Consider the following 15,851-nt stretch of genomic DNA (forward strand, 5'->3'; position numbering starts at 1 on the left):
AGTATGGGGAGGAGCAATCACCTATGCCATTGCTCGTCCCCACACTCAATCACTGCTTGATTATTCATTATCTGCCATTGACAAAAGAGGATTTTTAAACCTGCTAAAAGATTCAGATTTTGCTCATTCATCGGGTAATTGGAGGCAGTATTACACTGCCAGATCATATGAACTCTTGTTAATGATAATTTGAACAATTATCTTCAGGTGTAATAGGGCCTTAACTACTATCATGGACAATATAGAGGCGCTTAAACTAATAAACTCTATTGATATTAGTTAAAAATAAGTGGAATATATCCAAAAACACGTTAAAGAAATTTGCCCGCTTGGGCTATACAAACTGGATTGGTATTTATCCTGGATCCTTGATTAGTGCGACAATTTGAGGAAACTGGGTTGGTAGGGTATGTGCTTGAATATGAGAGATCTACTAGTCACTGTATAACAATAAATAGTGAATTCTAAACAGCCATTTACATCTGACCCTTGTGTATGTATTGTTTTAAGGCAATTGGTGTTCCAGTGTTGACCACTAAAACCAAACAGAGGCTCTCCAAACAAACACTCTTATCCACCCACCCTCCACTAACTAAGAATTGGACATTAAATATCGAAAGACATAATATAAACACAAAATAACATCAAATAGGGGTGGAGATACAGTACAGACCAAAAGTGTGTGGAATTATATACATAACAAAAAACAACTGAAAATATGTCATATTCTAGGTTCTTCAAAGTAGCCACCTCTTGCTTTGATTACTGCTTTGCACACTCTTGGCATTCTCTTGATGAGCTTCAAGAGGTAGTCACCTGAAATGGTCTTCCAACAATCTTGAAGGAGTTCCCAGAGATGCTTAGCACTTGTTGGTCCTTTTGCCTTAACTCTGCGGTCCAGCTCACCCCAATCCATCTCGATTGGGTTCAGCTCCGGTGACTGTGGAGGCCAGGTCATCTAGCGCAGCACCCCATCACTCTCCTTCATGGTCAAATAGCCCTTACACAGCCTGGAGGTGTGTTTGGGGTCATTGTCCTGTTGAAAAATAAATGATGGTCCAACTAAACGCAAACCGGATGGAATAGCATGCCGCTGCAAGATGCTGTGGTAGCCATGCTGGTTCAGTATGCCTTCAATTTTGGATAAATCCCCAACAGTGTCACCAGCAAAGTACCCCCATACCATCACACCTCCTCCTCCATGCTTCACAGTGGGAACCAGGCATGTAGAGTCCATCCGTTCACCTTTTCTGCGTTGCACAAAGACACGGTGGTTGGAACCAAAGATCTCAAATTTGGACTGATCAGACCAAAGCACAGATTTCCACTGGTCTAATGTCCATTCCTTGTGTTCTTTAGCCCAAACAAGTCTCTTCTGCTTGTTGCCTGTCCTTAGCAGTGGTTTCCTAGCAGATATTCTACCATGAAGGCCTGATTCACACAGTCTTCTCTTAACAGTTGTTCTAGAGACATGTCTGCTGCTAGAACTCTGTGTGGCATTGACCTGGTCTCTAATCTGAGCTGCTGTTAACCTGCGATTTCTGAGGCTGGTGACTCGGATGAACTTATCCTCCGCAGCAGAGGTGACTCTTGGTGTTCCTTTCCTGGGGCAGTCCGCATGTGAGCCAGTTTCTTTGTAGTACTTGATGGTTTTTGTGACTGCACTTAGGGACACTTTTAAAGTTTTCCTAATTTTTTGGACTGACTGACCTTCATTTCTTAAAGTAATGATGACCACTCGTTTTTCTTTCCTTAGTTGCTTTTTTCTTGCCATAATACAAATTCTAACAGTCTATTCAGTAGGACTATCAGCTGTGTATCCACCTGACTTCTCCACAATGCAACTGATGGTCCCAACCCCATTTATAAGGCAAGAAATCCCACTTATTAAACCTGACAAGGCACACCTGTGAAGTGAAAACCATTTCAGGTGACTACCTCTTGAAGCTCATCAAGAGAATGCCAAGAGTGTGCATAGCAGTAATCAAAGCAAAAGGTGGCTACTTTGAAGAACCTAGAATATGACATATATTGTTATGTATATAATTCCACATGTGTTAATTCATAGTTTTGATGCCTTCAGTGTGAATCTACAATTTTCATAGTCATGAAAATAAAGAAAACTCTTTGAATGAGGTGTGTCCAAACTTTTGGTCTGTACTGTATATCCACTACCAAGATGTTGTTGTGTAGTGTATGGAATTAATTAATAATTAAACACTAGACTTGAGGATGCTCACCAGCTATACTGGAGCCTGACCCGCTGATCACCCCTCAGCTGAAATATAACAAACACTTGCAAAATAAAATTGGCTGGACACCGATATAAAACATCTGGTGGAGGGATCCATCCAATTTTCACCTATCGAAGAGGTCGCAATTTAAAGGACGGTCTGTTTCACAGTTTTTTTTCAGGCTCCAGCCTCCAGCACTTAGTTGACAAATCCTATGCGAGACAATTTTCGTTACAGTGGATGCGTGGCCCGTGACTCTATAAAATTGGGTGCCACGTTCGAAAGCACAGTCACTCGGAAATTTTTCAACATCAGATGTTTTGTCAATTGCAGATCCTCTGGCTTGGTGAATTTGGCCATATATAAAAAAAAAGAAAAGAAATGAATCGCACATCCAGCTGCTATGCTTTGGTCTCATCCCTGCTACTTTTGCAGAAGACAGAACTAAATAGCGCATGTGTACCGCCTTCTATGCTACATGCTGAATGAGAATGAGGCATTTGCACACTCTTGGCCTTTTGATCAAAAGGCATAAGCCCACTCACCACGCCAAGGTTGCCTCTACGAGTGGGTCCTAACCTAAAATTGGTGTATTTGGCCACCTGCGTGTGTGGCTTGCAATACGTCGGAAAGATGATTAGGGAATTCCGCCGGAGGATCGGGGAACATTTGAACGAAATTAGGAAAAATGTCGACACCCCAATTGCACGCCATGTGAACTTACATCATGCGGGTAACGTGCAATCTATTTTATTCCAGGGGATTTTAATCTATGTGTCCTTCAGAAAGAGGCCCAGTGGACATTTAGACTGGGCACAGTTTGCCCCTCTGGGCTGAATGATCATATTTCTTATGCATGCTTTATTGATTGGTAAAAAGCATGTTCTCAGTTTGTCTTAATGGCTTAAAGTGTTAATTTATTATTAGCCCTTTTCCTCAAATGCTCCTCTTATCAGTAATTCAATACAATTTGTGTTGGAATATATGCGAGTTAGTAGCATAAATGATGGGATACTAGTTTCCCTTCATCACTAAATCAGTATAGTATTCCTAATATTAATTCCATACACTACACAACAACATCTTGGTAGTGGATATATCTCCACCCCTATTTGATGTTTCTGTCTATTATTTATCACTGACATTGTAATGGTGCAGAACCCTAAGCAACCAGACAGAGGTTAAACAATAGTGGATTTATTAAATAAACGGCAGTACAGTCCAAACCAGTAAGCATATACAGGTAACCAACCCGAATAATAACCTGTGCAGGTTAACACCAATGGGACAGCCAGTGACCAGGCCAAAGTTCTTATGCGCAGTATAAGTCTGTGTAACGTGGTACCTGGGGATGAGACGTCAGGATTTTCAGGGTCCAATACAAGATCATACACGAGACAAACTGTTCAGGAAAGATTAGCAATCCAGAGGCAGTCTCCAAAGATAAATCGAGGAAGGCAGAGGTCATGCACAGGTAAGTTTTGGAGAATATGAACTGTAACATACACCTGGGTTGCCAAAACAACAGTGGGCACTGACCAGCCAGGGAGATCACTTTTTAAGTACCTGCTAGCCAATCACAAAGTGCCATATGTCTATTCCTCATAGGGATTAGGATCATTATATGACCTAACACTTGTGCGGCCTAGGCTGGTCTTTAATCACTTATGCCATGCCTGCCCTCTAATCTACTAGAATTTACGTACAAGTATTTTCCCCGTCAGTGGCATAGCGAATAAGAAGCGTGTACGTTCAGCTGCGTATCCTTTTGCGAACCTCCTTCCGAGACTGCATGCGGACGCTCGAGCGCCCCAGCATGAATACACGATCACGTCTGCACAGAACCCACAGGTGATACCGTAGACAGGACTGGCCGCTGCATTCCGCCACCAGTCTGGTCAATCTGCCTACGAGACCCGGGCGGTCTTCCCCTCCGGCGACCACACGGACGCACTACCGCGTCTGCCCGCAAAGTTGGGACCAAAGACTCCACAGGCACATGCGTGACCTGTCCTTCTATTCCAACGGGGTCCCCCGCAGGCCGAGCACCACTGCCCCTGCCCTCCTTCTCCCTGCTATGTCCATTGGTGGCAGGGGCACCGGGGGGGGGGGAGGGGCTGCCTCCCCTGTACTGCTGAGAATATGGCGCGTGCTGAGAGCAGTGCCTGGTATGTTGGGTTGTGTCTGCTGGATGAAAGCCCTTTCTTCTTAAAGAGGCAGAACAGCGGAAGGTCTAGGCGCAAATGGCGACAAGACTACAAAGTCTTGTTGCCATTTTGCAATTCTAAGTCGCATTGGCGACCATTTGGTCATCCATCTGCAGCCCTGCATCTATCAGCCCTCATTTCAGCCATCTATCAGCCCCCAGCGCAAAAAAAAAAAAAAAAAACACTTACCTCTCCTACTCCTGGAAACCACTGCTCATCAACATCGCAATCCTCTTCATCCTGCTGTCGGCTGTGCTCTGTGAACCGGTGTGCACAGACTAAGGTCACAGAGCACCCTCACGCTGTGCGCAGCAGAGGACCAAGAAGCGGTGAGTACAGAACCTTCACCGCTTCCCGGTCCTCCGGTACTAATGAGTGCTTCCATAATGGAAGCGCTTCATTAGTATTGACCCCATAAGACACAGGGGCATTTTCCCCCACTTTGGGGGGGGGGGGGTGCGTCTTATGGGGCGAAAAATACGGTAACTTATGTTATTATGTGTTTTTATATATATATATATAGTGTAGTAATGTCTTATTTGGGTTGTAAAATTGTAAGCACTGTTTTCTCACTTAAGTATTCTATTGAAAATGGGATAAAAGAGGAAATTTAGAGAACCTATCAACAAGTAACTCCATTGAGTTGCATATTTGATACGGTTGAAAAAAGTTCAGCCAGTTCAACCAAGGGACGGTTGGGATGCGAATCCCAGAAAGGAAGGGAGAGTCAGATTTCTACACATCTTCATCTGCCATTTACTTTTAAGAATTTATCTAAACCCTTTTTAAAACTATCCGTTATTCCTGTTGTGACCACGTCCAGAAGTAGTCTAATCCACAGATTTACAGTTCTTACAGTAAAGAAGCTTTGATGCTTCTGGAGACTGAACATTTTTTTTTCCAGTCGGAGGCAGTGCCCCCTTGTCTTTTGAGGGCTTTTCAAACTTTTCACCCAATTTTTTGTATGGCCCATTTACAGTACAGACCAAAAGTTTGGACACACCTTCCCATTCAAAGAGTTTTCTTTATTTTCATGACTATAGAAATTGTAGATTCACACTGAAGGCATCACAACTATGAATTAACACATGTGGAATTATATACATAACAAAAAAGTGTGAAACAACTGAAAATATGTCATATTCTAGGTTCTTCAAAGTAGCCACCTTTTGCTTTGATTACTGCTTTGCACACTCTTGGCATTCTCTTGATGAGCTTCAAGAGGTAGTCACCTGAAATGTTTTTCACTTCACAGGAGTGCCCTGTCAGGTTTAATAAGTGGGATTTCTTGCCTTATAAATGGGGTTGGGACCATCAGTTGCATTGTGGAGAAGTCAGGTGGATACACAGCTGATAGTCCTACTGAATAGACTGTTAGAATTTGTATTATGGCAAGAAAAAAGCAGCTAAGCAAAGAAAAACGAGTGGCCATCATTACTTTAAGAAATGAAGGTCAGTCAGTCTGAAAAATTGGGAAAACTTTGAAAGTGTCCCCAAGTGCAGTCACAAAAACCATCAAGCGCTACAAAGAAACTGGCTCACATGCGGACTGCCCCAGGAAAGGAAGACCAAGAGTCACCTCTGCTGCGGAGGATAAGTTCATATGAGTCACCAGCCTCATAAATCGCAGGTTAACAGCAGCTCAGATTAGAGACCAGGTCAATGCCACACAGAGTTCTAGCAGCAGACACATCTCTAGAACAACTGTTAAGAGGAGACTGTGTGAATCAGGCCTTCATGGTAAAATATCTGCTAGGAAACCACTGCTAAGGACAGGCAACAAGCAGAAGAGACTTGTTTGGGCTAAAGAACACAAGGAATGGACATTAGATCAGTGGAAATCTGTGCTTTGGTCTGATCAGTCCAAATTTGAGATCTTTGGTTCCAACCTCCATGTCTTTGTGCGACGCAGAAAAGGTGAACGGATGGACTCTACATGCCTGGTTCCCACCGTGAAGCATGGAGGAGGAGGTGTGATGGTATGGGGGTGCTTTGCTGGTGACACTGTTGGGGATTTATCCAAAATTGAAGGCATACTGAACCAGCATGGCTACCACAGCATCTTGCAGCGGCATGCTATTCCATCCGGTTTGCGTTTAGTTGGACCATCATTTATTTTTCAACAGGCCAATGACCCCAAACACACCTCCATGCTGTGTAAGGGCTATTTGACCATGAAGGAGAGTGATGAGGTGCTGCGCCAGATGACCTGGCCTCCACAGTCACCAGACCTGAACCCAATCGAGATAGTTTGGGGTGAGCTGGACCGCAGAGTGAAGGCAAAAGGGCCAACAAGTGCTAAGCATCTCTGGGAACTCCTTCAAGATTGTTGGAAGACCATTTCAGGTGACTACCTCTTAAAGCTCATCAAGAGAATGCCAAGAGTGTGCAAAGCAGTAATCAAAGCAAAAGGTGGCTACTTTGAAGAACCTAGACTATGACATATTTTCAGTTGTTTCACAGTTTTTTTGTTTTTGATTAGGCATTTTCTATTATAGTCCCAGGCTATGAGCTGTGCGCTGCGATTGGCCAGCGCTGCAGCAAGGGACACGCCTAATACAAAAACTCCGCCCAGTACAACAGAGGGAGCTGCAGACACTGGAGCCTATACCGGGCGAACGGAGCGGCGCCCAGACATACTAGTAAGTGCAGGGGGACCCCTGGGCGCCGCTCTGCCCACTGATATATTTAGTTTTTAAACTAGTGAAAGGTCCTCTGTGCAGGCTCACATTACTGACAGCCAGGGACTGTAAGTAAAGGATTAAAGCCAGGTCCTTCCTAGCAGCTGATAACAGTGCCTGGGCTGTGTGCACTTCTCCCTGTCCCTGCGCTTGGCAGACGCTCCCTCACTCAGCAGAGCTGGAGAAGTAGAGTTGAAGCAGCGCAGACCAGGGAAGGGAGATCTGCCGTCTGTTCAGTGTATAAATGAAAGCAACATGTGGTAAGAGGACCCCTTTGTGCTGCAGGAGATTAACCCTTTAGGGGGGAGGGCTCTGGTTAATGACACTTTTGGGGGGCTATTGTTACTAGCTAGTGAGGGCAGGCGGGATTAGCCTCAGGGTGAGGGCAGTGGCGGCCATCTTAACTGAATAGTGAAATTGCAGTTTTATACAGACTGGTTGCTAAGGGCTGAATCTTATTAACTATGGGGTAAGTCAGTCTAATAGCAACTGATTCTGGAATATCATGTTATTAGTAACTACATATATGAAAATTTAAATTAGGGTCTAAATGTGACAGTTATCCTTTAAACTGCACAGTACTACATAGCTTAGTATTATCTGCAGAAATGTAAATGGTGCTATTAATTCCTTTCTCAATATCATTAATAAATAAATAAATAAATTAAATAATAGAGGACCCAGCACTGAACCTTGGGGTACACCACTTATAACCCAGGACCATTCTGAATAAGAATCATTGACCATGACTCTCTGGACACGGTCCTTCAGTCAGTTTTCAATCCAATTACAAACTATACTTTCCAAGCCTACAGACCTTATTCTACCTATTAAATATCTATGACAGTATCAAATGCATGTGCAAAATCCAGAAACACTACATCCACATTCAACATTTTGTGCCACAACAGAAGGTAAACTAACTGGTATATAATTACCTGTGGAGGACCTAGATCCCTTTTTGAATATGGGCACCACATTTGCCTTGCACCAGTCACTTGGCATTGTACCAGTCCCTAGAGAATCTTTAAATAATGTAAACAGGAGCAGAGCAATGACTGAACTGAGCTCTTTAGGAACGCTTGGGTGTAATCCATGTGGACCCAGAGCCTTGTTGACATTTACCTTATTTAACTTCTCTTGGACCATATCTACAGTGACAGTTAGCCAGTTGAGTATATTACTAGATGTACTAACAGCCCTGGCACCACCGATATCATCTCCTGTCTATTACTTTGTATATACAGAGCTAAAAAAAACATTTAGTAACTCTGCCTTTTCCTTATCTTCAATGACTATCCCCCCTTTAGTGACGTACCTTGGTTTTTTAGCATTTATACATTTCAATCATTTTTGGGGATTCGTTTTGCTTTCTTTTGCTACCTGCTGTTCTTTTTGTATTATTGTAGATTTTATTTCCCTTTTTACAAATGTAATTAAGCCCTTTGTAAACTTTAAAAGGCTACAGCTGACCCCCCAGATTTGTATTTTTTTAAATGCCCTTTTTGTCATGTATTGCTCTTTTTACAGCAGCAATAAGCCATTGGGGGTTTAATTTTAACTATTTATACTTGTTACCTCCAAGAATAAATTTTGCAGTGTAATTACTAAATGTAGCTTCAAAGCTCTACCATTTATCCTATATATTATTATGTGACAGTATCTGCTCCCAGTCTATGCCCGGAAATGCTGCCCTCAGCCCTTGCCCTTCGTAAAAGTCAGTGTTTTTGCTCTCCCTGCCTGCTTTGTTCAGGGGGAATATAATTATATTGTGATCACGATTACTTAGTGTTTCTCCACCAGTAACATTTCCAACAAGCTCTGCATCATTAGAAATTATAAGACCCAACAGAGCATCACCCTTAGGTCTATTTCACATGAGCGTCACAAATTTAGTCCAGATGCGTTCAGTGAAAAGCATGCGATTTTTCATGCGCGTGCTGTCAGTTTTGTATGCGATTGGATCGGGTTCAGTGCGTCTTTTAAAACGATGGTTGACTTTTTTTTTTTTACAGGGCTGACACTGATATATCGCAGGCCGCTATGCTGCACAGTGTGGCCGGCGATACATCAGTCACAGTGCGGGGAGGGAGGAGGGGCTGGAGGCAACTCAAAGCGGGGCCAGGTGCAGTCACTGTATTACACCGGGCCCCGCGCACAGAAGTCTCTTTGTATGTAAAATCTTTAATTAATCCTTTATCAATCGCTCTCCTTTCGATAAACTACCCTAATCGCCTGCATCAGTACTCACTATGAATGCAGCCTGCGGTCCGGCCGGTGTGTGACTGAGCGTGACGCTCCTCCCACTTCATTAATGAAGCAGGAGCAGGATGAAGTCTTGCGCCAGAGGGACTGCGCGCTACATTCATAGTGAGTACTGATGCAGACGATTAGGGTAGATTATCAAAAGGAGAGCGATTTCTAAAGGATTCATGAAAGATTTTACATACGAAGAGACTTCTGTGTGCGGGGCCCGGTGTAATACAGTGACTGCACCGGGCCCCGCTTTGAGTTGCCTCCAGCCCCTCCTCCCTCCCCGCACTGTGACTATGTATCGCCGGCCGCACTGTGCAGCATATCGGCTGGCGATATATCAGTCTCAGCTAGTTTATCAAAAGGAGAGCGACTGATTCAGGATTAAAGAAAGATTTTACATACAAAGAATAAAGTACGGTAATGCTGTGAAACATAGGGCCATGAGGGGGACCAGCATAAGATGCTATATGTGTGTCACCCACACATATAACATCTTATGCTGGCCCCCCTTATGGCCCTATGTGTCACAGCACACATCCCCCATAACAGTGCATCATCCACAGATTCCTCCCCCCATAACAGTGTGTCATCTACAGATCCCCCATAACAGTGCGTCATCCACAGAGCCCCCATAACAGTGTCATCCCCAGACCATTAGTTCAAAATCCACCAAAAGCACACCCTTTGGTTAAAAATTTTTTTTTTCTAATTTTCCTCCTCAAAAACCTAGGTGCGCCTTATAATCAGGTGCGTCTTATAAAGCGAAAATTATTTATTTATTTATTTAAGTTTTACACAATAATAGAATTTTTGAAACCGAAATAATGATATTTTAGTGTATCCATAGTCTGAGCCATAGATTTTTTATTTTTTGACCGATTCTCTTAGGTAGGGTCTAATTTTTTTGCGGGATGAGGTGACGGTCTGATTGGTACTATTTTTGGGGTCATAGACCTTTTTGATCACTTGCTGTTGCAATTTGTGTGATGTAATGTGACAAAAATGTTTATTTTTTTAAATTTTAGGTTAGGTCATGTGATATTTTTATAGAGCTGGTTGTTATGGACGTGGCAATACCTAATATGTATCCAATTTTTTTTTACTTTAGCGCAATAATAGCAGTTTTGAAGCAAAAAAAAAATCATATTTTAGTGTCTCCATTGTCTGAGAGTAATAGCTTTTCTATTTTTTGACCAATTCTCTTAGGTAGGGTCTCATTTGTTGCGGGATGAGGTGACGGTCTGATTGGTACTATTTTGGGGGGCATATGCCTTCTTGATCACTTGCTGTTGCAATTTTTTTTTATATAATGTGACAAAAATGTTTTTGTTTTTTGACACCTATTTTATTTTTATCTTTTACGGTGTTCACCTGAGTGGTTAGGTCACGTGATATTTTTATAGAGCTGATTGTTACGGACGTGGCGATACCTAATATGTATATTTTTTATGTATTTCACTTTAGCACAATAATAGCAGTTTTGAAACAGAAAAATTATGTTTTAGTGTCTCCATGTTCTGAGAGCTACAGTGTTTTTACAGCAAAAATTTTTTGGGCGACTGTCTTAGGTAGGGGCTAATTTTTTGCGGGATGAGGTGACTGTTTTATTGATACCAATTTGTGGGACATACGCCTTTTTGATCGCTTAGTGTTGCACTTTTTGTGATGTAAGGTGACAAAAATTGCTTTTCTTTTTACACCGTTTTAATTTTTTTCATTTTTATGGTGTTTATCGGACATGGTGGATCATGTGATATATATATATAGAGCTGATCATTACGGACGCGGCGATACCTAATTTGTTGTTTTTTATTATAAAATGAGGGGAAAGGGGTGTTTTGTTTTCTTTTTTCCTTTATTAATTTTATTACTTTATTAATATTATTAAAAACACTTTTTTTCCTTTACTTTATTTATGATGTTCATTTTTAGGGGTCTGATCCCCTCTGCAATGCATTGCAAAACATATGTATTGTATTGCATTGCCTGTTATCATACACTAACAGTTGTATGGATCTCCTCGGCACCCATGGAAGGCAGTTCCCGATGCCATGCAAGGCATTGGGCAGCCTCTGCACGTCATCGGGCTGGCTTGTTACGGATCGGTTCCGCCACAGCAGCACGGGGACTCGATGCGATCACTTACCCGACACAAACCCCTTCTGTGTCGCGGCATAGAAGGGGTTAATCTGCCGGCATCGGCTTTTACAGCGATGCCAGCGGATACAGCAGGGGCCCGGCAGCCATGGACTGCCTCCAGTGCCCCGCGTGATCACTATGACGTACTATTATGTCAAATTGCGGGAATGCAGTGGTTCCCATGATGTAGTCGTACATCATAGGTTGGGAAGGGGTTAAAGGACCTTCCATCTCCCCCTGACTTTGTCATTGTTACCAGTATAGACCATGACTGCAGGGTCTTTCCCAGCCCTACCCAACAATCTGTCTACCCGATCCGCAATATGCCGAACCTGAGCACCCGGAAGACAACACACTGTTTGGCATTTACGGTCTCAAGACAGATGACCCTGTTTGTCTGCCTAATAATAGAATCTCCTATCACTAGCATCTGCCTGACCTTTGCTTCACTCCTTTTCTCATCCTTCCTACCCTTCCTACAGCAGTCGTCCTCCTGGTTGCCAGGAGAAATGCTCTGCTGCAGTATTACTGGTCCTGGGCTTGCAATGCTTTTGTGTTTTGCAAGCTGCACATTTAGATCCAAGATCTGGGCTTCCAAATATGCAACATGCTTGCATCCAGTGCAAATGCATTTACCCTCAAATGGCTCTTCAAGGCATGCATACATTGCAAAAGACACACGGAGCACATGTTTAAATGGGGATGAACTGTAAAAAAACAACAGTAAATAGGAATTTAGATTTAGAACCCTGACTGTAATTGGATAACTTGCTAGAATCAAGCAAACAATGCACAAGGAAGATATATCAAACCTTACTTTCTTGCAATCTGGTTCTTTATCTCTTACTTAGTGAACCAAGACCAGTTAGAGCCAAGAGAGAGAAAGAGAGTAATACATTGAATAATGAAACAGTATGTTGTATGCTCTATCAACGGATACTGGCAGCCAGAATTTTATGTGAACGTATATGCCGGATTCCGCGCTTTAAAAAAAAAATCATTTGGCTTTTTTTTTTTTTTTTTTTTTACTAATTTAGGTGCCAATTTACATTTTATTGTACCTCACTCTGGAAAACAAGCCTGTCATGTCTGAATGCAGGCAACAAAGCATTTTTCCTTATTATTGTCCTTAGGGCTTAAGAAATCATGCATTAGAGGTAAATGTAAACAAGGCAGTGGCGGCATTAAATGCCAATCTGTGTAAATGCACCCATCACCACCTCATACACAAAATTAGTAACTTACCCTGAATGTGTCTGTCTTGTCTCCAGAATGTCCATAATCTGCTATCAGAGCGGCTCCTCCAAAATTATTTATTTGACTAGCAAGTTTTTGAATAATAACTGCAGAATTAGGAGATATCTCTATATGATCCCGCTTTTCATCTGCCTAAAATAAATATATTTCATGGCAAAAATAAGTACCTGGAGGTTTTAAAAGAATAAAGCTAGCCCAGTTCATCCAATTACTACTGTACAGATACATGGAAATACAAAGCAGCACAATATACATAGCAAAAAAAAAAAAGACAAGTCCAGCATCTAGCGGTCTAAACTTCAAAATGTGGCTTTTGTTAAATCTTTAAAGGAGTTGTCTCACTTCAGCATATATCATTTATCATGTAGAGAAGGTTAATACAAGGCCCTTACTAATGTATTGCGATTGTCCATATGGCTTCCTATGCTGGCTTGATTAATCATGTTATACACTGCTTGTTTCCATGGTTACGACCACCCTGCAATCCAGCAGCAGTGGTCGTGCTTGCACACTATATGAAAAAGTGACAGCCTTTTTGGTGGCCAGGACCGTGGGAGCATACACAGGCAGGTGCTTTTTCCCATAGTGTGCAAGCATGACCACCACTGATGGATTGCAGGGTGGTCGTAACCATGGAAACGAGCAGTGTATAATATGATGGAAAAATGAATCCAGCCAGCGAAGGAGGCAATATGGACAATCACAATACATTAGTAAGCGCTTGTGTTAACTTTGTCTACATGATAAATGCAATTTGCTGAAGTGAGAGAACCCCTTTAAATCTCTTATATTATCCAGACAGTTTCAGGCTGAGTAAAACCCATTGTCACTGCACCAGTCACAAAATCGTAGAACCTAAATTGGATGCCTATAAAGTTGGAAGCTGTTGTCATTGACTTTCATTGTAAAAAAAAAAAAAAGAAAAAAAGAAAAAATAAGTTTCATTTTACAAAGACAAAAATGTATAAGCTTCTGACTGTGTGGGTTGACTCATGGAACAATCACTAGTACAGTAACACGCTTCCACTCCATTCTTATTCTCTATGGAATTTGTGGAAATAGCTGAGCGCTGTACTCAGGAACTTCTGCCAGTTCCCAAGAGAATAAATGGAGCGACAGCACACATGCGTGACACCTGCACCATTCATTAAGGGAAATCAAGACACCCCTTCTTGTGACAAGTGACAGTCTCAGTGGGTAGACATCTAAACCAAAGAAGCTTATCCTTTTTATCATATCTTAGAAACGCTTAGAGGGCTCTTTCACACAGCAGCCAGGGGCATAGCTATAGGGGGTGCAGAGGTAGCAGTCGCTACCGGGCCCAGGAGCCTGAGGGGGCCCAAAGACCCCTGTGCCACATAAGACACTGGCATTATAGAAAGTGCATGCTGGTCAATCTACACCTCTGGCTGGAGGGAAGGGGTTAGGTCACGAATTTAGATTGAGGGGTGCCCTTTCAATGTTTGCTTCTGGCAGCAGGAAGGCTATGTGCTCCCCTGCCCCTTGCCAACAAGGGAAGGGGGGCCCAAGCTGAACTCTTGCACCAGGGCCCATGAGCTGTTAGCCAAGCCCCTGACAGCAGCATTTTGAATAAGTCTAAGTAATAAAAAGATAAGGAGTAAAACACATGGAAGAGGAGCAAATCTTTTTTTTTCTATTTGTAGGTCCCACCAGTGGTTTTGGCTTAAATGCAATCTTTCACCAGATACATCATTATGAATCTAATTCAAAAGCGATAAGTACTTATTAGTACTCTGTAATAATACTTGGTCATATTTCATTATGTGACCCCATTGTGTAGAAATCAGCATTTTAATTTTATGGTAATTAGCCCTTGGGTGCAACGTAGTCAGTGCCGTTGCACCATGCTGCCTCTGTGGCTCTGCCCCTTTCCATTTTCTTACATGCCTCCACCACTTTGACTGACAGAGTTAGATAGATGTACTCTGGAGTCTAGACTTCGTCCCAGAAAAGTTTGAACTTTAAAGGGAGTGAGTCAGGATTTTTCCGTATCAGGATGATCCATCCTGACTTTTCAGGATAGGGGACACTTTTTCTACCGCCTTTACATAATCTAGATGAGATCTGGCCACAATCAGTAAATCTTTCAAATATGGAATAAAATGATATCACTTTCTCTTATAACCATCTGATATTACTTTTGTAAATACTCTTGGTGCCATAGATAGGCCAATTGGTAGTGCTTGAAACTGGAGGTGATTAGGAACCTCTTTTAATTTGACTGCCATCCTCAAGTATTTTTGATGAGGAGGCTAAATGGTAATATGATAATAAGTAGCCCTGAGGTCTATTATTTAGGTCTACCTGAACCCTGGTTCCATTGCTGACCTATCTTTTTATTAGTTGAAGATGCTGACTATCCAAAGATAATCCCTTTTTACTGCAACTTGATGAATTCCAGTTGCCTTCTCTATCCCTATCCCTCCTATCTGATCTGTTGTAGGGATGAAAGGAACACTTAGACCTGGGAAAAGATGAAAAGTAAAAACCTGGCACTAGGATTTTCTTTTTCTAGTCTGCTACCTTTTATAATAAATCTTCTAAGGACCAAACAAAAAGAAATGATCCCTTACAAAGGATCCCACACAACTTTTGCTTCAAAGGAAGATCCACTCCCAATTATTTTTTGCCATAAAGCCCTGTGAGTAGTTTTGTAATTTAGAAGCCTGAGCTGCCAACCTAACTGGATCCTCTGAAACATCAGCTTTCTGCAATGTCAGAAGGGAAGCTAATTTTTTTTCTCTTAGGCACCTATCCCTCAACTGCTCTTCTAACTGGTCTAACCATATATCAAACATAACTTTTAGTCAAATATTATTAAAATAAAATCCCATTAAACAAATACACATAACAATCATCACATATGGATGATAAGTACACTATGTATGATAGGAGGGTCAGTATTTAATACATTTATTGAGGGTTATTTGCCACAGCTGTGACTACTCAAGATTTCGTAGTCAATCAGATAATAGTTGAGCCAAAGCATTATCCAGATATAATATCAAGTTCTGTGTGACATTGTTTAAAGTAGGCTGCCTCCGACCACAGAGAAA

General features: G+C 42.1%; 1 protein-coding gene across 4 annotated transcripts in view; it reads right to left on the minus strand.

The window, feature by feature from the left end:
- NDUFAF7 (NADH:ubiquinone oxidoreductase complex assembly factor 7) overlaps positions 1-15,851 on the minus strand; it is a 152,866-nt gene that overhangs the window by 19,258 nt on the left and 117,757 nt on the right. For 3 of the 4 annotated variants that reach the window (XM_044290076.1, XM_044290074.1, XM_044290073.1), the window contains one exon: positions 12,763-12,906. The exons of the other annotated variant lie outside the window; for it this stretch is intronic. In XM_044290076.1, coding sequence (XP_044146011.1) covers positions 12,763-12,906 — 144 coding nt within the window. The remainder of the gene's footprint in view (positions 1-12,762; positions 12,907-15,851) is intronic. 4 annotated transcript variants of the gene reach the window in all.

Source organism: Bufo gargarizans, chromosome 4 (genome assembly GCF_014858855.1).
Source record: "Bufo gargarizans isolate SCDJY-AF-19 chromosome 4, ASM1485885v1, whole genome shotgun sequence".
Taxonomy (NCBI): Eukaryota; Metazoa; Chordata; class Amphibia; order Anura; family Bufonidae; genus Bufo; species Bufo gargarizans.